Source organism: Nicotiana tomentosiformis, chromosome 11 (genome assembly GCF_000390325.3).
Source record: "Nicotiana tomentosiformis chromosome 11, ASM39032v3, whole genome shotgun sequence".
Classification (NCBI taxonomy): Eukaryota; Viridiplantae; Streptophyta; class Magnoliopsida; order Solanales; family Solanaceae; genus Nicotiana; species Nicotiana tomentosiformis.
In genome coordinates this window covers 94,671,364-94,695,434 of record NC_090822.1, presented here as the reverse complement: position 1 = coordinate 94,695,434, position 24,071 = coordinate 94,671,364, and the positions used below count along the sequence as shown (strand labels likewise).

The following is a 24,071-nucleotide window of genomic DNA, read 5'->3' as shown; positions in this document are numbered from 1 at the left end:
TTAACTGGCTGTATTTAGTTTCACTTCTAGCATAATATTTTTTTAATTATTATATTCCTAGAACTATATGTCATTTGTCCCTATTATTTGATTATTGTGACCATTCTTTTGTCTTGTTTATTTCATTCTTATCATGATTTTCTTCCATCATTAATATATTTTACAAGAATAGCCGCAAAAGAAAAGAGGAGAGGAAAAGTCAAAAGGCAAAAACCTACAGAAAGAAGGATAAAAAAGGAAACTGGGCCGATCAGCAAAGCCTAAGAGGGTCCAAGATACACAGAGGGAATTCGGCCACATGGCATCCAATCCAAAGCTAAGAAGAGAAGGCCCATTTACTGAGCCCATTCCAAACTATTGCTTGGTCCGAGTGCAAAGAAGGATCTCAAACTAAATTATGTTGGATGAATATTTTTAGGACCACCGTTTAAATTTTAATCACATTAAGAAAAGTTTTGAGAAAATAGCCTCCAACCTGAATTTTGAAGCACGTTCATCAGAATTTTGAAAAGCGATATTTGGCAATCGTCAATAATTTAGCCACAATGATAACAAAATTCTAGTGATCGGTCATGATTTAGGGTGAAATCATGACAATCACCAGATTTTTTCAACATTGTGGCTAAAAGTTCAGATGATCGGTCATGATTTGTGACAAAATCATTACGATCATCAGATTTTTTAGCATTGTGGCTGAATTTTTTGGTGATCGTCATAATCATATAACTTGCTGAAGTTCTTTGGTAAGCATGCTTTAAAATTCGGTGCGGGCTATTTTTGAAACACTTATGTTATCGGGGTCCAAAAACTAATATTGGCGCAAAAGGGTCATTTTTTTTTTGTCATTCTTCTAACTGACAAATTAGTCAATGTCTGTCGCCTATTTTTAGTTTAAGCGATTGGGTGGACGACTATCTGAGTTTATTCTTACAAAAAAAAGCTATTTGATGGACCAGGACAATGTGATGAAAATTCATTCTTGAGCCACCACACAATGTACACATACACAAGCATTACTTCATTTGAAATTTTGGAATGGACAATAATAAGCAAAATTCTGGGCCGGCTGGAGGGTAAGGCTGCTCAAGCCATTGCCTTAGGCCCAAATTCTAGAGGGCCTCAAAAATATTATATTACGTTATTAATAAAAATAGCACGGATTAGCCAGTTTTCGGATTGATAATTGAAAAATATCTAACATTTACAAAGTCATTGAAAAATAGACACTATTTTGCTGAAACACAAAAAGTTTCAGCATAATATGCCGGATTATGGAGCTCCTACATATAAACTTCTAGCATATTATGTTCGAACTCCAACACATTATGCTGAAAGCTTATATGTAAGAAAATTCGAACTCCATCATATTATGCTGGAATATTTTCGAATTTTTAAGGGTATTTTTATTCAGATTTTAGCTTTACATGAAAAAGTAGCTAAATTTCGATTACTTTTGAAAATGTGGCTATTTTTCAATTGCCAGATGTAAATTTGGCTATTTTTGGTTTTTTCCATATTATTATATATATTATGCAATTATTTTTAAGAGTCCAAATTTTAATATTTTTTATTTGGCTAAGAATGTATAGATGAGTGAACAATGGTAAATTTTTGTCTCGTTAGTTATAGTATATTTATCTCCCTCTTCATTTCTAATTTTTTCTCCTTTTCACTTTCCAATTTCAATTCAGGTTCTTTGATTTAGCTACTTTCTAATGTTTGATTGATGCATTGATTTGGATGCTCTTTTGTGTCTCACTATTATATGAATTTTGTGAAATAAATTTAAAAGACCTCTTAATACAATTTGACTTTAGGCCACCATTTTCATTGAGGCGCCCTTTGAACAAATAAGAAGAATTACTCTTCTTTTAAATTTATGGTTAGCTAAACCACTGCATGATAAAAAATGTCTAGTACCAGAAATATATCTATAAAATACTTAAAATTATCTGTTCCTGCAAAATTTATTTACAGCCATTTTTTTGGCATAATGTAAATCACATATACTACATTTCAGCAGCCCAGCCATGAAGGTAATTTAGCTCAACAAATCCTTTACCAAAAAATAAGATAAAACAGTGAACTCCAAAAATATCATTTTTAAAACCTTGCAAACAAAGAGTCTGAAATCTGAACTAGAACTCAAAGCGAGTCATTTCCATCAACAGATAACAGGTTTCTAAAAAGAAAAATCTTTCTATAAATAGAAGGCAGGAAAATCTAAGTACTCCGATCTCCATTTGTTCAAAGATTTCTCCCCAAAAAAGATAATAATTTGAAGTTTACGACTCTTGTCTCCTTCTCAATTGTGCGTAAGCTCAAAAAAGAAAAACCCTAACAAAATTCATTCTTTCCTTTTTTATCACCATTTCTTTTGAATAAATTCCGTCCAAGTCCCCTGTCTGCAACTATAGCATCAGGAAAATAGGGGAATTCGAAATGTCGGAGCCGCCGACGATCACTCACGTTTCCGATAAGAACACCGTCGGCGAATTATCACCGCCGACGAGCTCGAAATCCGTGACCGATACAATTAACGGCTCGCACCGGTTCGTGATCCAAGGTTATTCTTTAGCTAAAGGGATGGGAGTCGGGAAACACATCGCCAGTGATACTTTCACCGTCGGCGGTCACCAGTGGGCGATTTACTTTTATCCGGACGGGAAGAACCCCGAGGATAATTCGGCGTATGTTTCGGTGTTTATTGCTTTGGCTAGTGAAGGAACGGATGTTAGGGCTTTGTTTGAGTTGACTCTGGTCGATCAGAGTGGTAAAGGAAAGCATAAGGTTCATAGTCACTTCGATAGGTCTCTTGAGAGCGGGCCTTACACCTTGAAGTACCGTGGCAGCATGTGGTAATGTGTTGCTTCTTGTAATTTAGCCAATTTCTTGAACATAGTGTTGCCTTATTCAAATTGATTTAAGTTATATACACAGACAAGTGTAATGCTATTAAATAGAGTTACTTGCATTTTAAATGACCTTTTTTTTTTATAACTATGGTGTATAGGCTACTCGACTAATTCCACGGAATACATGCCACCTTCCTCCAGCAATATGTACTAGGTAATTCTATCCACCAAGGCTTGAATAAATGAGAAGAAATCACTTAGTATTTTTTGCCTCCGCTAGGATTTGAACCCGAGACCTTATGGTTCTCACCCACTTCATTGACCACTAGGCCACATCCTTGGGTGCAAATGCATTTCAAATGACTTGGTTGTGTGAAAGTATTTTCTTTACACCATCGGTGCTTACAACTTAAACTCTATCCAAACTACTTCCAAAGATATTGCAAATGAGGAATTAAATAAAATACATGTTAAATGTTCAAAATATCTTTGAGTTCCAATTTGATACTCAAGCAAACAAGAATAGTTAGATTTGGTTGAAGTTGATCACCAAGATAGCTAGCACAATGCTGCAGTCGTTCCTTTCCAAGAAAAGTAAATTTTTTTGGGCTGGGCATTAAAGAATTGATTAACTGAATGCTACTGTGGTTGTTCTTATAATAAGATCAAGTCATCATAATTTTGTTAGAACCTTAATAACACCCCAAAAGCTAGTTGTTGAGTCGGTAGAGATAGACCCCACATTGAAATCATTTTTGTGTTAAGTCAATTATTGTTGCTTTTCATATATGGTCAGAATCAGAATCAGTATCATGAATCCAATCATAAAAATACGTAATGATGCGGTCCTCCAAATTGCCTTTTTCTCCTTGCTATTCCTCTTACCCCAAGTGGTGATTGTCTCATTTCCGTCCTTGGTGTGACCCTTGTAACTCAAACAAAGAGAGTGGAAGATGCCATATCTGTGCTGCTAGTAGTACTTGTCCTTTATGGACCAAACCTAAGGTTCTACTGCTAAACCTATCCAATTAGCGTAATCGGTCATCTGCCTCCACCCAAATAAATACGCGCTAACCTGCCTAAAATAAGGTAATAAACTTCTCTTAAACCCTTTGTACGGGACTCCTTTCTCAGACCATTTCCCCCTATTGCTAGTTGCAAACAGAAGTGCTTCCCTTTTAGGCTAGGAATCAAAATGCTCTCAATTGACTCGGGCCTTTATCATCAAGAAATATTGTTGCATGCTGAGGTATCTATTTGAGTGAAAAGTATTTGAGGTATCTTCCATTGTAGCAGGAACTTGAAGAAAAAGAAAAATAGAAGAATCCTGTTTATAGCATCTTGAATAACTACTTGAGCAAACTTTTCTCCTCTTTAATTTTTTATACTTCAACTCAAGACTTTCTCTGAAGTTGTTATCTGGCTGATATATAGGGGATACAAACGGTTTTTTAGACGAGGAATGCTCGAGACTTCAGATTATCTGAAGGACGACTGCTTGAAGATTAATTGCACTGTGGGAGTTGTGCGCTCTACAATAGACTGTTCGAGCTTGCATACAATTCAGGTCTCAGACCCTGACATTGGAGCACATTTTGGCATGCTTTTGGAAAATATGGAAGGCTCTGATATTATTTTCAATGTGGCTGGTGAAAAGTTTCATGCTCATAAGTTGGTATTGGCTGCTCGTTCTCCTGTATTCCGCACTGAATACTTTGATGGACAGGATGTTGATGAGCAGGAAATTGTGGTTACTGATATGGAACCCGAGGTCTTCAAAGTGAGCATTTGCTTTTATCATATTATGGCTATTTTCGTCTTATAAAATTTATTTCTTCTTTTCTCAATGTATATCTGTTTTTTATATCATTATCATAATTCTACGTCTCTCTTACTGTAATTGCTTCTTCAACACAACATTTGCTTTTGGCAAAATAGATTGAACTCTTTCTAACTATAAATGGAGCTCTAACTCGCTGTTCTTTGGAATTTTCTATTTCTTCTCGTGCAAGGTTATGCTGCACTTTGTATACAAAGATGCTCTTGTAGAAGAAGAGCTAGAAGCAACTAGTACTTCTTCTTCTACCCCCTGCATATCTGATACTGTGACAGCAAAATTGCTATCAGCAGCTGATCGCTATAATTTAACACGACTCAGGAGGTTGTGTGAGTCTCATCTCTGCAAAGATATCTCTGTCAACTCTGTTGCACAAATTCTTGCTTTAGCGGACCGTTACCATGCCACTGAGCTCAAAGCAGTTTGCCTAAGATTCGCTGCTGAAAATCTTGCTGGTACGAGACGTTTTATATTTGCGTCATGTTCCCTTCTTTGCAGAGAACTCATGCTTTTGGATTGGAACAAAAATAAATGTTATAGTTTGTTATATCTTCTCATTTCATGGTCTTATCATGTTTGTCATTGTTGTACCACTACTTCAGTCAGTATTCCTTGTCAAATATTGTTGCCACCCACTTGTCTCTCTTTTCTTTTATCTCTATAGTGTAGTCTAGCTGTAGTGGGCACGGATACAATTTCTAATTCTTTTCGATGTTTTACTTCTGTCTCTCTTATTGTTCATTCTTGGGCACTATAATTTCCACACAGTAGATCATCATTTTAGACCTATAATCATATGTACGGATCCTTGGTAACTCATGACAAAAGGATCCAATAGTATGATTTTGTGTGTCAAGTCATTTCCCGTGGATCACCTAGTGTTTTTTTTGTCGACGCTGGGATTTGAGCCCTGGTCCTCTAAGGTTTTCATCCACTTCATTGACTACCAGGTCACGCCGTTAGGTGTTTCAGAAATCTCAATCTTAATAAAACACAAAGGGCGCCTTAGTGGCTTAGTGTCTTTAGATAGCAATCGAGCTGAAACAATTATACTGAACTAGTATTGAGGAGAAAGAGAAAACTACAGTTGGAAGGCTTATAGCCTGTTTGGCCAAGCTTAGCCAAAAGCACTTTTGGCCAAAAATTGAGGTGTTTGGCCAAGCTTTTGGAAGGAAAAAAAGTGCTTTTGAGGAGAAGCAAAAGCAGTTTTTGAGAAGTAGAAAAAAGTAGTTTCTCTCCAAAAGCACTTTTCTGAGAAGCACTTTTGAGAAAAATACACTTAGAAGCAGTTTTCAAAAGCTTGGCCAAACACTAATTACTGCTCAAAAGTGCTTTTCAAATTAATTAGCCAAACACAAACTGCTTCTCACCAAAAGCACTTTTTTAAAAAGTACTTTTGAGAAAAGCACTTCTCAAAATAAGCTGATTTTAGAAGCTTGGCCAAACAGGCTATTAGTCTTTGTTCGTTGATAGGGAATTCTATCTTCTCATGGAAAAGCAGAGGAAACTGAAAGTTGCATCCCCTGAGGTCAAATAGGAAAGCTCTTTCAAGTTGAATCTGTTCCGAGAATTGTTTGTTTCTAAGTTGTTTTCTTTGAGCAGTGAAAGGACTTCTTTCTTTGTCTTTCTCTCTGTATTTCTTTCCCTCACTCCCTTCCTTCATGCAAATATAACAAGGGTGCAATTATCCCGACTATATACCTCTGCATACGTCCCAGCAAGTACCATATAAAAAGAACTTCTGATCTCCAGCCAATCCCATTTTTGTCACTTTGACATTGGCAGAACATCCACAAGGACAAAGCAAAAGAGGAAAAAACTCAAAAGTGAAACCAGTGAAGTGACTTATCAGGAAAATGAAATGAATGAAGTGGATCACTATCCTCATCTGGCAGAGCTAGGACAATAGAGATAGACTTGAGCTTGTGAACTTTGGCATGGACCCTCTTGTCACTTAACTTGCTGATGCAGACATCAAATCCATTATAGATGATTTTATGGGTTAATACACCAAGTTAACTTTTACCAGTCTCTACATCCCCTTAAATTGCACCTGCAACAATCATGTAATCAACAACTAAACTAGTGAAAAGTGAGCTCCCTGGGGGGAGGGGATAAGAAAAAGCTCCCATTTTGATTAGAATTTCTTTTCTTGTTTAAGAATGAACCCCAACTCAATCTACCAACCACAAAGCACGAAGGTCTAATTCGGATATTAAGCCTCTAACATGCATTGCATGTGTCATTTTCACCTGCCAAAAGCACCAAAGGAAGTGAGCTGATTGTACTATAAAATCTATATCCTGCCTTGCATTTGTCTTCATGTTTCTGGGTGTTCCACTCTTGTGCATCTCTATATTCAGGCCTAGTGGTTAGTTATATTTTTACTGCTATTAATGGGTGCATATGGGGTCCAAGTCCAACACCTATTTTGAGAAATAAAAATAAATTATCTTCAGAATGTATGTAAATAAGGAAATTGTTGACTTTGTGTCGAAGAAGAAATTTCCTAACTACCAAACCATCATAAACTGTTAGAACAGAATTGGCGGGTACATAGTAACACAGATATATTAGCTTTAGCGCGTTGTAATTGCAAAATCACTTCTAATGATAAATAATTCAGGTCATATTAGCTGACTGCAATGTAAGATCAGATCAAGTAAGTTAATTTGCAGAATGAATGTAATATAATGAGCAGCAACAACAACAGCAAACCCAGTGAGTTCCCACAAGTGGGGTCTGTGGAGGGTAGTGTGTACGTAGACCTTGATTAGCTATCTGCCGAATAAACGTAAACTCCGGGTGAAATTGTAAATGTTTCTATAAACTAAAAGAAGAAATGTCTTACTGTCAAACCTCGGTAAATTCTTTAATTCAGAACTTGTGGGAACTTGTGACAATGTGCTATTAGCTTGAGCTCAATGTGATTTTAAATGACTGTTAATGACTCTCAAAAAATTAAATCTTATATATGTGAATGCTACATAAGATCAACTTATCTGCAAAATTAATGTAAATAACGAGGACAGTGTAAACTTTCCTGTAAACTTTTCAAACTGCTGAAATCAAAGAAGTTATCTGCTGAATGATTGGATAATAATTAGGACATTGTGAAGTATTCTATAAACTGATAGAAATTTCCTTCATTGCAAAACCACCATAAACTCTGACAGAATTGTTGGATACTTAGTGAGAGAGTGCTATTTGTTTGAGCACAATATGATTGTAAATGGCTGTTAATGGTTCTCTAAAAGAATTAGATCTTATATAGTAGCTTGCAATACACGTAAATAGTTGCTGGAGACTCGCTAAAAAGAATTTGTCCCTATTTAGCTAGCTGCAATACAGTGAATGAGCGGTTTTGGTTGGTGTCTTGGAGTTCCATCTTTCATACAAATGAATGTTAACAACCGGAATTACTTTTTACGGAAACTGATGAAAATGATTAGATAAAATGCGTCCGCACAGGTATATTGTTCTCTCGTCCCTGCCTCCCCCGAAAAAATTGCTGTAAATCAAAAGGGAAATATTTTTTCTATCAACAAGGTTCTAAACTCTCTCTGGGTAAGCGGTGGTGCTCATACAGAGCCAGCTTTTGGCTTGAATGTTGAGTATGTCTCAGGTGAGCTTTTAATAAGGATTTTATAGTGCGGATAGCAAGAAATACACACGTCAAGCAGCTTTGGCAGTTGGGGTGCCACTAATGGGTGTACTATGGAGTCAAACCTCTTGTAAAGATGGAGTCGGAAACGATTTCCAGTTTCTTTTTTTTACCTTATCAAAAAAACAAAAAAAAAAGGAAGAAGAAGATAGAATCAGAAGCTAACAACTTTTTTTATGAGGTAAATTAAATTCATTAAAAGGCACCAAGAAGATCCAAAGAGTACAGAAACTAACAACTTATATTGAAACAGCTTTAGCCATCAAAAGACCATACACTTTTAAAGCAAGAAGTAACGGTACTTGGCAAAGTAGCTTTTTTGGCTTGAGTGTGAACGGATGTTAAATGGCTTTTTCATAGCCTTTCGTTAACTATTTAGGTGTGCTTCTTTGCATGGCTAGCAGCGAGGGGAGTGATCTTGACATCTGAAAATCTGCGAAAGAGAGGAATTACACATGTTAGTTGGTGCTACATGTGTAAAAGCTCAGGGGAAGAAGTTAATCATCTTATGCTGCATTGCCCTGTGTCCTGGGGTTTATGGAGGGCAATCCTGAATCTTTTTGGTGTTCAATGGGTGATGCCAAACACTGTAAAGGAAATGCTATATAGCTGGGCCGGTTTTCGTAGAAGAAGCAAGCAAAAGGCGTGTAAGTTCGCCCCATTAGCTCTCATGTGGTTAGTCTGGGGAGAGAGAAATAGGAGAGTTTTTGAGGGGATTGAGTCTACGTTTTCACATCTTAAGAATAGTCTTTTATCTTTGATCGCCTTTTGGTGCACACATATAGCCCCTACTTGTGTAGAAGATTGGGCGTCATTTGTAGAGAATCATGTTCTGATGTAAATTCTCTACTTTTTGTATACTTCTTGTATGCTGGATTTTCTCCCTTTTGATTAATACAATTTACCTTATCAAAAAAAAAAGGAAGGAATGATGCACCCCATCACCCCCCCCACTCCCCCCAAAAAAACTGATAGGCTGTGTAGTTGGGTGCAATGCATAGATCGGCATGTGCTATTTCTGGTGCTCTTTGTGGGTACTATGAAGCCTGCTTCTTGTAAAGTAGATTTTGAGTTTTGTTTGCAAATAAGTTTTCTGGTAAACCATCTGAAAGTGATTAAGAGGATCAGAAATTTCTAGAGAAGTGTGAAAATAACTTCTTGAGGTCTGTAACTCTTTAGAGGGTAAGCCGGTAAGCTATGCTATCCAGTAAGATATTTCTATTAAATTTAATGTTGCTATGAATGCGGCTGTTACACATTCCCTTTCCTATCTAATAGCTGAAGACTGTCATTAAGTTGCCGGGCTTTGACCACTGTTATATTTTGAAATTTGCATCTGTTGTGTTGTTGCATCTGTTGTGTTCTGTACTTCTCTCGCACCAGAGGTTTTCACTCATCTATTACTTGGTTATTTTTTGCAGCTGTCATGCAATCAGATGGGTTCGAATACCTTAAAGAACATAGCCCCTCTCTTCAGTCAGAGCTTCTTAAAACTGTGGCTGGTTGTGAGGATGATTGTAGCAGTGGAGGTGGTAAGTCTAAAAGTGTGTGGGCCCAGCTTTCAGACGGTGGTGATACCAATGGAAGGAGGGTTAGGCAAAGGACCTGATTTTAGATATAGGAACTTGTTAAAATTTGTTGTATTGTATATTGGAGGGGATGTGCTGGAAATGTTGGGAAACTACAACATTAGCAATAGAAAGGTAAATGTTCATTAGTTGTCTGTAACATCTTTGATGAACATCTCTTGTGTGTATTGGTATCCTGAAAGATGACAAATAGCCAGTTTGTATACCTTCATAGTAACGCTGAGTATTGGTTCCCGTGAACTAGGTAAGGAAAAACTTGATCATGGAACACCACTACCTCTTGCTACTGCTACTATGAATATGTAATTCCTCCCAGTTGAAGGATAGTGTTGTTTGTATTTCAAGTGTATGTTATCGCAGTGTGCAATCTTGATGAACGTCCTAGTTAAGCGGTGAGCTTTCATAAGAACTGGAGGAAGCAATTAGGCTTGTGATAGCTGGCTGGGAACTTTATAAGGGCCTCTTGATTATGATCTGGACAAATTGTGACTTGATGTTATGCTGTTATAGTTAGTACAGAGGAGGGATCCGATATCTAAGAGTTTGCATATATTTCTTCTTTTGGTTGATAAGTAGGCTTTTGCATGAATTATAAGGTTTTACTAGCCAGTAGGGTGGCAATTTGAGTCCAACCCGCCCAGAGATTAATGGGTTGGGCTACAATGTTTTAGCTCATGGGTCAATTTAGGTTGAGCTCAAGTTAACTCATTATTTTTTGTCGCCCATTCTGACCCATGAAGTAGTTCAAATACAACCCATGAAGCTCATCCCAAAACAAAGGGATCTCAACCCAACTTATCTAAAAATTTACTTAGTTACCACCCACCCACCCCCACTCTCCCGCAAAAAAAAATTATTTTTACTTTTTTTTTTTTTTTTTGTATTTTCAATTGTTTGTTTTCTGTTTTTTCGTTTTCCTGCACCACCCACCTACCCCAACCCCTCGCAATTTTTTTTTTGTATTTTCAATTTTCTGTTTTTTCGTTTTCCTGCACCCCTTTTTCAATTTTCTGTTTTTTTTTTTGTGTTTTTCTGCACCACCCACCCACCCACAAAATATTTTTCAACTTACACATTTTAAATACTAATTTGTTAATTAAGGAAATATATTTTGATTCTCAAAATACTAATAGTATTTATTTACCTTTTATACATAGGTGTATAAAAAGTAAAATGTTTTGTTTATGCAAAATGAGCATAGTTCTAAAACATGGGTCAAGTTGGACGGGTTGGGTTATGACCCATTGTTTAGCCCATCTTAGCCCAAGTAAACTTTGGGCTGGGTTGGGCAATAGCCATTTATTGACCTAACACATTTTGACCCGTCCAAATTCAGTCCAACCCGCCCATTTGCCACCCCTACTAGCCAGAGTTGTTTGGAGATGTAATAGTGTTGAAAAACACATATTTATCTTACTATTTAATGGGTTTTATTGTTGTTCTGAGCTTATACTCATTTCTCTCTTCTTTTTTTTTCCCCTTCTTTGTAAAAGCTGCGCAGGGTGGGAGGGGAGATTGTTCAGGAAAGAGAAGAAGAAAGTTAATCTTGTGATTATTGGCCAGAAAAAATAGTCTGGTTCCTTAAATTTTTACTGTTCTACTTAGCCAGCACATTCAGTTATTGCAAATGACATTAATATCTGGAGAGACACTACCTAGAAGAGGCAGGCTACACCCACAATGATATCCAACGATACTCAGTTAGAGAGGTGTACCACAGAATACTAAGGGGAATTCATCAAAAGTGTCATGGAGGAAGACTATATGCAACAACCAAGGAGATCCTAAATGGTTGTTCATTTTGAGACTAGCTATATATGAAAGGTCGGCTACAAAAGACAGAATTGCTCAATGGGGTATTACCACTGATCTTCTATGCCCCTTTTGTAATCAAGAACAGGAAACCACTCAACATCTCTTCTTTGGATGTGAGATAACTGGTGGCATTTGGAAGAAGATATTGATGTGGCAGAATATTAACAGAGCCAGCATGGAATGGAATGATGAAATCCTGTAGGCTATCAATACGTGCAAAGGAAGAAGTGCAGGAGCTAGCGTTTATCGTATTACATTGGCAACAACAGTGTACTATATGTGGCAAGAAAGTAACAATAGAATATTTCAAAAGCAAATGAACTATTGTATACGGTCAAAATCGATTCTCAGTCATAAAGACCGGTCGAGACAATAATGTTTCAATCGAAGGGTATCCGCATGGCGAGCTCGGACGAATTCCGAACTAGAGACGTCGAGCTTCGAGCCATAAGACCAATCAACCGCAAAACTCGATATCATTATCGAACCCGATCGGAACGCGGGGTAACGACGACTGACACAGGCCCCGAATATCGATACTCCAAGGCAGAATCGAGCTCGAACTAAGACCGGGGATTCGATCTAGCACCAAGCTCGAGTCAGTGCCGAGCTCGCAAGACAAGAGCCGTTACAACCGCACCAAGGGAGAGAATCTTGGCGAGAATCGAGGGAGAGACAAACCATCATGGGTTCTCCACTATATGTATTATTTTATGTTATTACAAATAAAGTAGTGACCCTCTACTATAAAAGAGGAGATAGACTGCAATAGGGGGGGGGGGGATCAAGATTTCATTGTGCTTGTTCTTCTAATATTTTTCAGTCTTCCCTTCCATCATTTTCCATTTTCACAGTAAAAATACATGTATTGTCATTTTATATCAAAGAAATTTGCATACCCTTAGAACCCTATCTAAATTTAACATTATCCGATTTTTCGGGTAAACAGTTTGGCGCCCACCGTGGGGCTAAGGGTAACGGTGATTGTCTGATATAAATCTGCAGTACACTCCAGCTTACAACTTCGAATCAGCCATGGCTCTACCTATCGACCTCGAAGCCGGCCTTCAAGATGAAACCAACAACTTGGTGCCCGGGGCCGGAAGGCTACCTAACAACGGTAACGAGGCTCGAATCGAAGAACCCGAAATTCGAGCCGAAGTACCACTGGATATCAATTCACAAATAGCTTTAGAAGCGAATCAGCGTTCTGAACTAGAGAGGAGCGTTCAGGGCGGTGCTCGATCTATAGCCCGAGACACCTACAACACGGGGGAAATCGGGGTCAGCTTGCGTATGATTTTCGAAATGTTGCAAGCCCAACAAGCAGCAATAGCTCAGTTGCAGAGCCGAACCCATACGTAAAGCGGGCCGAACTCCAATCCGCTTCTTCGAGAAGTCACACCCAGAACGGAACCCGCCGTAGTGAAATCAAATGAGCGGGAATCGGGGATTGCTCCTGAAATTGCTAAATTGCTCGAGGAACTCACGAAGTGAGTCGAAGCCAATGACAAAAAAGTGGAAACGTATAACGCTAGGGTCGATCAAATTCTGGGGGCTCCGCCAATGATAAAAGGGCTCGATTCGAAAAAATTCATACAAAAGCCTTTTCCCTCGAGCGCGGCCCCAAAACCAATCCCCAAAATTCCGTATGCCCGAAATTCCCAAATATAACGGTACGACCGATCCTAACGAATACGTCACCTCCTACACATGTGCCATCAAAGGCAACGATTTGGAGGATGATGAAATCGAATCCGTGTTGTTGAAAAAGTTCGGAGAGACTCTCGCAAAAAGAGCGATGATCTGGTATCACAACTTACCGCCGAATTCCATTGATTCTTTCGCCATATTAGCGGACTCGTTCGTAAAAGCACATGCTGGTGCCATAAAGGTTGCAACAAGAAAATCGGACCTCTTCAAAGTAAAGCAAAGGGGTAACGAGATGCTGAGGGAATTCATATCCCGATTTCAAATAGAGCATATGGACTTGCCACTGGTCACAGACGATTAGGCCGTACAAGCTTTCACCAAGGACTGAACGGGCTAAGCTCGACAGCGTCACGTCGGCTGAAACAAAATTTGATCGAGTACCCTGCAATGACTTGGGCATATGTACACAACCGGTACCAATCAAAAATCAAGGTCAAAGATGATCAATTGGGAGTTCCATATGGGCCCGTACGACAGAACCACACAACCACTAAAAATCAAAGGGAAGCCAACAGAGAGCAAAGGTCGAACAGAGATCGATACCAACCGTACGACACAGATCAGATGAACAACAGTTCAGCACGTGACACGGTTCGGAACAACCGAAGGATTGATCAGGGGCAAAATTCTCGGGGACTTATGAGCAAGAGCGGCTTTGATAAATATACGGATCCTATAGAAATCCCTCGACTATCGGAGTATAATTTCAACATTGGTACATCCGCCATCGTATCGGCCATCGGACGCACCAAAGACACCAGATGGCCTCGACCCATGCAAACCGATCCTGCCCAAAGGAATCCCAATCAAATGTGCGAATATCATGGCACCCATGGTCACAAAACGGAAGATTGCAGGCAACTAAGAGAGGAAGTGGCCCGCTTATTTAATAAAGGGCACCTTCGGGAATTTCTGAGCGATAGGGTGAAGAACCATTTTAGAGACAAGGAATTCGGTATGCGAAACGAGCCAGAAGAACCGCAACACGTCATTCACATGATCGTCAGCGGCGTCGATACCCCCCTCAGGGACCGATGCTTAAACACGCTAAAACGTCGATTGTGAAGCGATCTCGAACCCAAGATCATGCACCCGCAGGGACTTTATCCTTCAGTGATGAAGATACAGAGGAAATCATCCAACCCCATAACGACGCGCTGGTAATATCCGTACTCATGAATAAAACTAAGATTAAGCATTTGTTAATTGATCTAGGTAGCTCGACCAATATCATCAGATCGAGGGTCATAGAACAGCTCGGCCTGCAGGATCAGGTCGTACCCGCAACTCTGGTTCTAAACGGATTTAACATGGCATGTGAAACCACTAAAGGCGAGATCATCCTACCGATAAACATAGCCGGAACCATCTAGCAAACAAAGTTTCACGTAATAGAAGGTGATATGAGATATAACAACCTCTTCGAAAGGTCGTGGATACACAGCATGAGAGCCGTACCCTCGACCCTATACCAGGTCCTCAAATTTCCAACATCGGAAGGTATCAAAATAGTGTACGGGGAATAACCGGCCGTAAAGGAAATGTTCTCCGTCGAAGAAGCAAAATTAATATCCTCATCTTCACCAATGAAAGGATCAGGTTCAAAGCTGAGCGCCAAATAGCAATCACAGACATTGGCTTCGACCCGACCAGGTAAGCAAAACGTTGAAGAGGACGATGATGATCGATGGATCCCTCGATCCTTCGTAACCCCCGATGATTTCAATGCCATCAAATCAACAATTGAGGAACTGGAGCAAATCGTACTGATCGAACACTGGCCCGAACAAAAGGTATACCTGGGAACGGGTTTGAGCCCCGAACTCAGGAAGAAACTTATTCAATTTCTTATCAATAACATCGATTGTTTTGCCTGGACACATCTAGATATAACAGGGATCCCACCGGACATACAGCACACCAGCTAAGCTTGAACCCTATGTTCAGACCGGTGAAGCAAAAAAGAAGGCCCCAGTCCGAGGAAAAATACGCATTCATAAAGGGCGAGGTAACCAAACTTCTCAAGATAGGGTCCATTCGGGAAGTAAAATACCCCGAATGGTTAGCCAATGTGGTTGTTGTACCTAAAAAAAGGAAACAAACTTAGAATGTGTGTGGACTATAAGGATTTGAACAAAGCATGCCCCAAAGATTCCTTCCCACTGCCCAACATCGATCGTATGATCGATGCCACGGCCGGCCACGAGATTATCACCTTTTTCGACGTCTATTCCGGGTATAATCAAATTCAGATGAATCCGGACGATCGGGAGAAGACTTCATTTGTGACCCGATATGGAACATATTGTTATAACGTAATGCCCTTCAGGCTAAAAAATGCAAGAGCTACTTATCAACGCCTAGTAAACAGAATGTTCGAATAACAAATGGGTAAAACGATGGAAGTTTATATTGATGACATGCTAGTTAAGTCCCTGCGCGCAGAGGACCATTTGGCCCATTTGCAGGAAACGTTCAAGATTCTGAGGAAATTCAACATGAAGCTCAACCCCGAAAAATGTGCTTTCGGGGTCAGTTCGGGTAAGTTCCTAGGCTTCATGGTCTCAAATCGGGGAACTGAAATCAACCCCGACAAAATCAAGGCCATCGAAGACATCACCATCGTGGACAGCGTGAAAGCTGTACAAAGGTTAACGGGAAGAATTGCAGCCTTAGGCCGGTTCATTTCAAGATCATCGGATCGAAGTCACAGATTTTTCTCCCTACTCAAAAAGAAGAATGACTTCGCCTGGACGCCGGAATGCCAACAAGCGTTATAGGAATTGAAACGATACCTCTCGAGCCCGCTACTGCTTCATACTCCGAAAGCGGACGAGCAGCTCTAATTGTACTTGGCGGTATCGGAAGTCGCCGTAAGCAGCGTCCTAGTTCGAGAAGAGCAAGGTACGCAATTTCCTGTTTATTACGTGAGTCGGACCTTAGGATAAGCGAAAACTAGGTATCCGCACTTAGAAAAATTGGCACTTGCCCTGGTAAGCGCATCTAGAAAGTTAAGGCCGTATTTTCAATGTCACCCCATAAGCGTATTAACCACCTACCCACTCCGAAATATCCTACATAGGCCCGAACTATCAGGCCGATTGGCCAAATGGGCCATCGAACTCAGTGGATACGATATCGAATATCAATCCCGCACGGCCATCAAGTCTCAAATTTTGGCAGACTTCGTGGCCGACTTCACGCCAACCCTCATACCCGAAGTCGAAAGGGAACTTCTTTTGAAATCAGATATATCGTCCGGGGTATGGATCCTTTTTACGGACGGTGCTTCGAATATAAAGGGGTCCGGGTTAGGCATAATTTTAAAAACCCCCCACGGGTAACATTATTAGGCAAGCTATTAAAACTATCAGGTTAACTAACAACGAGGCCGAGTATGAAGCCATGATTGCAGGTCTCGAACTAACTAGAAACTTGGGAGCAGAAGTCATTGAGGCGCACTGTGACTCTTTGCTGGTGGTGAGTCAAGTAAACAAAACCTTCGAAGTTAGAGAGGGTAGGATGGAAAGGTATCTGGACAAACTGCTTATCACCTTACACCATTTCAAACAATGGACCCTACAGCATGTCTCCCGAGAACGGAATAATGAGGCCGATGCTCTAGCAAATTTGGGATCGTCGGTCGAGGTAGATGATTTGAGCTCGGGGACTGTCGTCCAACTTTCAAGATCGGTAATCGAAGAAGGGCACGCCGAAATAAATTCTACTAGCTTAACCTGGGATTGGAGAAACAAGTATATTGAGTACTTAAAAAACGAAAAGCTCCCTTCAGACCCTAAAGATTCCAGGGCCCTACGGGCTAAAGCTGCTCGATTTACGTTGGCTGCGGACGGAACACTATATCGAAGAACATTCGATGGACCGATGGCGGTATGTGTGGGTCCGGGAGATACCAATTATATCCTCTGGGAAGTACACGAGGGCACTTGTGGCAATCACTCCGGCGCCGACGCATTAGTCCGAAAAGTGATCAGAGCGGGGTATTATTGGATCGATATGGGCAAAGATGCGAAAGAATTTGTTCGTAAATGTGATAAATGTCAGAGGTTTGCGCCAATGATCCATCAAGCCGGGGAGCAACTTCACTCGGTCCTATCCCCGTGGCCATTCATGAAATGGGGGATGGACATCGTCGGCCCTCTGCCGTCGACCCCAGGTAAAGCCAAATTTATTTTATTTATGACTGACTATTTTTCTAAGTGGGTTGAAGCACAGGCGTTCGAGAAAATAAGAGAGAAAGAAGTCATAGACTTTATTTGGGATCATATCATATGCCGATTTGGGATACCCACCGAAATAGTTTGCGACAATGGGAAGCAATTCATTGGCAGCAAAATCACAAAATTCCTCGAAGATCACAAAATAAGAAGGATATTATCAACACCATACCACCCCAGTGGGAATGGTCAAGCCGAATCAACGAACAAGACTATTCTTCAAAACCTGAAGAAGAGATTGAACGTCGCGAAAGGAAAATGGAGAGAAATCCTGCCCGAAGTCCTTTGGGCATACCGAACAACGTCAAAATCCAGTACGGGGGCGACCCCGTTCTCCTTAGTATATGGTTCTGAAGCATTGATACCAGTCGAAGTCGGTGAACCTAGTCCCAGATTTCGATTCATGACAGAAGAATCAAATAACGAGGCCATGAACAACAGCCTTGAATTATCGGAAGAAGGACGAGAAGCTGCCCTCATCCGACTGGCCGCCCAAAAGCAACGAATCGAAAGGCACTATAATCGAAGAACTAAACTCAGCCATTTCAAGCCCGGGGACTTAGTGTTAAGAAAGGTCACCATCAATACTCGGAATCCAAACGAAGGAAAATTGGGACCAAATTGGGAAGGACCATACAGGTGCTCGAGAACGTTGGAAAAAGATCATACAGGCTCGGCATCATAAACGGCAAACAGCTATCAAGAAGTTGGAATGTACCACATCCAAAACGGTACTACCGCTAAGGCACGGCCTTTCCATATTCATCTAACTAACCCATGCAGAAGTCCGAACGAGAGCTGAAGAAGATCTTCCAATCAAGAGCACGCGCTGCACTCTTTTTCCCTTAGATCGATTTTCTCCCAAATGGGTTTTTTCGGCAAGGTTTTTAATGAGGCAACCATCGATCATGCTGCACTTTCAACAATATCCGAGGCCTCTTTTCGACAGACCTTGAATACCGGGGGGCATCAGGGCCCTCAAATACATCGAGTTCATATACAAGAAAGTCATCTCATAACAATAGGGTTCCAACAGGAAAAATTGTAAGAGCCAAATGGTAAAAATGAACCATGCTCATATAGATTGGCCCAAACATAAACACATGTGCAATGACTTGAGATTTATTGCTCAACCAGAATTAAGATTCACTCAACTATTAAGCCTACGGGCTACTTATATTCCGAGTTCGAAACATTCACTCGAATATTAAGCCTACGGGCTACTGTTATTCTGAGTTCGAGCAAGCACTCACTTGACCATTAAGCCTACGGGCCACATTATCTCGAGTTCGAAACATACACTCGACCATTAAGCCTGTGGGCTACTTATATTCCGAGTTCGAAACATTCACTCGATTATTAAGCCTGCGGGCTACTGTTATTCCGAGTTCGAGCAAGCACTCACTCGACCATTAAGCCTACGGGCCATATTATCTCGAGTTCGAAACATTCACTCGAATATTAAGCCTACGGGCTACTGTTATTCCAAGTTCGAGCAAGCTCTCACTCGACCATCAATCCTACGGGCTACTTTCATTCCAAGTTAGAAATAATCACTCGAATATTAAGCCTACGGGCCACATGATCTCAAGTTCGAAACATTCACTCGATTATTAAGCCTGCGGGCTACTGTTATTCCGAGTTCGAGCAAGCACTCACTCGACCATTACGCCTACGGGCTACGGTATTTTAAGTTCAAAACATTCACTCGACGGCTAATAAGCTACTTTTACTCTGAGTTTACATTAACTCAACCATTACATTACGCCTACGGATTATGTTCCTTCAAAGTTTGAATCATCGACTCAACAAGCAAACCCAGGGGCTACAAATCTGATCGATCAGAGAAACTACAAGGTCAACATTCGATTAAAAGTCTTCACAAAACAAAAACAAGTCGACCTGATTACACATGTATATACAAAATTTGCCTACGAGGTTAATGTTCAAACATCAAAAATTAGAAACTAAGCTTCCTGGTCGAGCTCTTCCCTGTCCTCGGATCCGCTTTTGCTACCATCATCATCATCATCGTCAGAAGCCAAGGCTTCAGCTTCCGCTTTGAGCTCTCTTGCCTTTTTTACCTCTTCGGCAAGGTCGAAACCTCGAGCGTGTATCTCCTCGAGGGTCTCCCTCCGAGACCTACACTTAGCAAGTTCGGCAACCCAATGAGCTCGAGTATCGGCGGTCTTCTCCGCTTCCCGGGCCTCCATCTGAGCAGCCTCAGCATCAGCCCGATATACAGCAATGGACTTATCCGCCAAGACTTTCGATGACTCAACCTCTGCCTTAGCCTCAACAAGTCGTGTTTCAAGCTCCTCGATCTTCTTAGCTTGAACCGACCCCTTTTGCTTGACACTTCGAAGTTGAACGTCGGCCGATAATAATTTTGTTAAGATGGTTTCTTTTTCCGCTGCCAGGCGGTTGAGGGTCTCCTTCCACAGATTGCATTCAGCTCAGATTTGATCGACTTCTTCTCGAAGTAACCCGATCTTTTCGATCTTTTGCTGAAACTGAGACAACGAAGGGTTAACTTCCACGGTTGAGTCAGACCAGAACGAGGCTCACCTGCTTATCAAGCTCGACCCCTTCTTCACGGACCTTAGCCAAATCCGCTTGGAGGTCCTTTATAGCCTCGTCCTTTTGGCTGCAAAGAAGCCACAGGGCATCTCTCTCACCTGAGACCTTCCGGAGCTCGGCCTCACAATGGCTAAAATCGACTCGAAACCTACCAATGGCCTGCATAGTAAGAAACACGAAGTCAAGTATGGAAAAGAACAAATAAACGAAGTATGGAAGAATCATTACCCGAGTAATGAAATGTTGAGCCTCCTCCAATAAAAGAGAAGCGTCATCGATATCGGAACCGTCGTCAACTCCAGTAAAACAATCCCCGAAAGGATCCCCTGCACCAGAGCCTGCGCCGATATCAAGAGTCTTCAATTCTCGAGCTTCCTTCAGTGCCTCCTCAGAAAAAGATGGAAGAGAAGGCAAATCACCCATTGTCATAGCCCCGAGCAAATCGCTCGGAGTACTCCGGTCGAGATTCTGGTTTTTGGGAACAACCCCGACAGGTACAGCCGCCAGCTCTGGCAACCTCGATGGCCTCCGTAGACCGAACTACTAAAGCCGAGGAGCTATTTTCTTCTTCTTCTCTTAGTCGTTGGACCGAGTCAATCGAAAGGGCAATTGTTTTTCTCTTCACCCTGCGAGTTTTGGGCTTGGGGTCCTCTGAACGAGAGGAAGCTTTTCGCTTCTTATCTTCCCCCTATTTAGGGACCAGGGACTTGTTTCTTTCCTCGCCGCTCGAAGGCCTCAAAATGGCATCCCTGGTTACACCTGCACAAGAGGAAATTGGTAACGAATAGAACGCAAAGAATACTTCGAAGGAAACAAGAAGCAAACCTCACCATGGTTCTTGGCCTCCCATCTGCCTTTTGCCAAATCACGCCAAGCGCGCTCGGCATAAGAAGAGGTCGAGGCCAACTTCCGAACCCATTCCTCGAGGCCGGGCACCACTTGTGGCATCCAAGGGGCAGCTGAACATCACGGAAGGACATCAGAAAAAATCGGAAAAGCACATGAAAAGTGAACAAAAATCACTTACGGTCAAAATTCCATTCCTCAGGGAACGACATCTTCTCATCCGGAATGATATCACGGGTCCTCACTCGGATATAACGACTCATCCAACCTCGATCCTTGTCTTCATCGATGCTCGACATCAATGCCTTCGATGCCCGATGATGAAGTCTGATTAGTCCTCGAAAGATCTGAGGCCGATACAGTCGGATGAGGTGTTTCAGAGAAAAGTCCAACCCTCCGGCTTTGGTAGAGAAGAATTGCAATAAGATCACTATACGCCATAAAGAGGGATGGATTTGGCCAAGGGTGACTTGATACCTTTTGCAGAAATCAATAATCACCGGGTCGACGGGTCCTAGCATGAAGGGATAAGTGTAAACATTTAAAAAACCCTCCACGTAAGTGGTAACATCCTCGTCGGAAGACGGAATTCGCAGCACGACCTCGGAACCCCAGTTGCAGTCCTTTCGGACGGCCTCGAGGTGAACCTCCGTTATAGAGCATGTATACATCGATACGTGTTCACATCGACCCGGAACGGAAGAAGGGTTCTCCACCTTAAAATCGGTTTTCAAAATGCACGGGCCAGGAACATAGTCATGAACTGATGGCTCCACCGGCGCCTTATCATTAGACAGTCGTGAGGAAGAGGCTTTTTCCTTCTGAGGTACAGTTTTGGAAGTTTTCGCCATTGATTTGAAAGGAAAGAGTGCAAGGGAAGAAATAAACAGCACCAAAATTATGGTTTGAACGGCCCCGTAGCAGCAAAGTAGAGAGGATAAATAGGAAAGTCTGGAGGAAGAGAAGGCGCAAAAATGGTGAAAGTTGTGTGGAAAGATTATTTATAGACTAAGGCCTGACAGTTCGGTATCAGCGGTGGCCGACCACTGTCTGACACATATTAAATGCCTCGGTAAAACCGAGCCGATGGGACAGCCATCACATACGTCGAAATCGGGTTTGATAGAAACATCGGTATAAATTTGATCGAGCCACAGGGAAATCATATCGTTCATCGCCACATCCTTTTCGAGAAACGAGGGGACTATCTGTGTACGGTCAAAATCGATTCTCAGTCATAAAGACCGGTCGAGACAATAACGTTTCAATCGAAGGGTATCCGCATGGCGAGCTCGGACGAATTCCGAAGTAGAGACATCGAGTTTCGAGCCATAAGACCAATCAACCGCAAAACTAGATATTATTATCGAACCCGCGTCCGGATCGGACTACGGGGTAACGACGACCGACACAGGCCCCGAATATCGATACTCCAAGGCAGAATCAAGCTCGAACTACGACCGGGGATTCGATCTAGCACCAAGCTCGAGTCAGTGCCGAGCTCGCAAGACAAGAGCCATTACAACCGCACCAAGGGAGAGAATCTTGGCGAGAATTGAGGGAGAGACAAACCATCATGGGTTCTCCACTATATGTATTATTTTATGTTGTTACAAATAAAGTAGTGACCCTCTACTATAAAAGGGGAGATAGACTGCAATAGGGAGGGCAGATCAAGAAAAGGGGGAGGGGGAGGGACAGATCAAGATTTTATTGTGCTTGTTCTTCTAATATTTTTCAGTCTTCCCTTCCATCATTTTCCATTTTCACAGCAAAAATACCTGTATTGTCATTTTATATCAAAGAAATTTGCATACCCTTAGAACCCTATCTAAATTTAACGTTATCCGATTTTTCGGGTAAATAACTATTTGAAATAACTCAAAAATACCAGTGTTTGACATTGACAAGCGGTTATAACTCTGCAAATTCAGTCTTGTAGTACTAAATCAATCAAACAGGTTGGCACTGCTACTGTTGTTGCAAAAACAGCAAGGGCTAAAAATTTTTACTCCTACATGTTAGTATGTGTTATTCTTCGGTTATTGGACATGCTTTATGGAAATGTGTTAGTATTTGGTACGAGTATATGTAGTTGTGTTATTTTTTGGTGAATTTTGAAAAATCTATGTGAAGAATCTTCACTACCGTCACACTCCATGTAACATAACATATATGTGGAGACTAGAGAGAAAGGGATTGGGAAAAGTTTTGACCATTAGTTTTCGAGAAAATAATCTTATTCTATTTTATCTTAAGACGGTCCGTTGAAGTAAAATTTCATGAGAAGATTCGCAAAAATCAACGACAATCTTTTCTCCTAGTTAAATAGAATAGATTTCGGAAAAGAGCCAAAAATGTCCTTGAACTATTTGAAATAACTCAAAAATACTCTTCGTTTGTTTTTGGTACCAAAAAAAATCCTTGCCATCTATGTTTTGGACCACAAATGCCCCCCTTAAACCGTTAGTCTTGCCATTGAAACTGACATGGCAGTCCAACTGGGTTAGATTTGCTCATGGCCATCCACCTAAGCAATCCAGCATGACAAAATTATTTTTTCAGAAAAATTATTTTTCCGGAAATTTTTATTAAAATACAAAATCAACACTTATTCCGAAAAAAGTAAAAAAATTCCGGAAAAATTATTTATTTCGGAATTTTTTATTAAAACACAAAATCAACACTTATTCCGAAAAAAGTAAAAAATTTCCGAAAAAATTATAAGAACTTCGGATGAACCAATTGATACTTACAGTAGAGGTGTATCTTTTGTGAAGCTATAACAGATAAGCATCTAAAAATTTAGATCAAACTAATCATAAATTCACAAAAGAGAACAATGGAGTTTTTTAATCAAATCATAAACCCCAATCAAGAATAATTTTTCCGGAAATTTTTTCCTTTCTACGGAATAAGTGTTAGATTTTGTAT

General features: G+C 40.8%; 1 protein-coding gene across 1 annotated transcript; it reads left to right on the top strand.

Moving 5' to 3' along the window:
• Nucleotides 1-2,113: 2,113 nt before the first annotated feature.
• On the top strand, nt 2,114-10,289 carry LOC104118480 (BTB/POZ and MATH domain-containing protein 4-like). Its single transcript, XM_009629716.4, has 4 exons — nt 2,114-2,858; nt 4,290-4,635; nt 4,868-5,147; nt 9,778-10,289. Exons 1-4 carry the CDS (start codon nt 2,443-2,445, stop codon nt 9,963-9,965), a joined length of 1,230 nt encoding a protein of 409 aa, XP_009628011.1. The 5' UTR covers nt 2,114-2,442; the 3' UTR covers nt 9,966-10,289.
• The last annotated feature ends 13,782 nt before the right edge of the window (nt 10,290-24,071 follow it).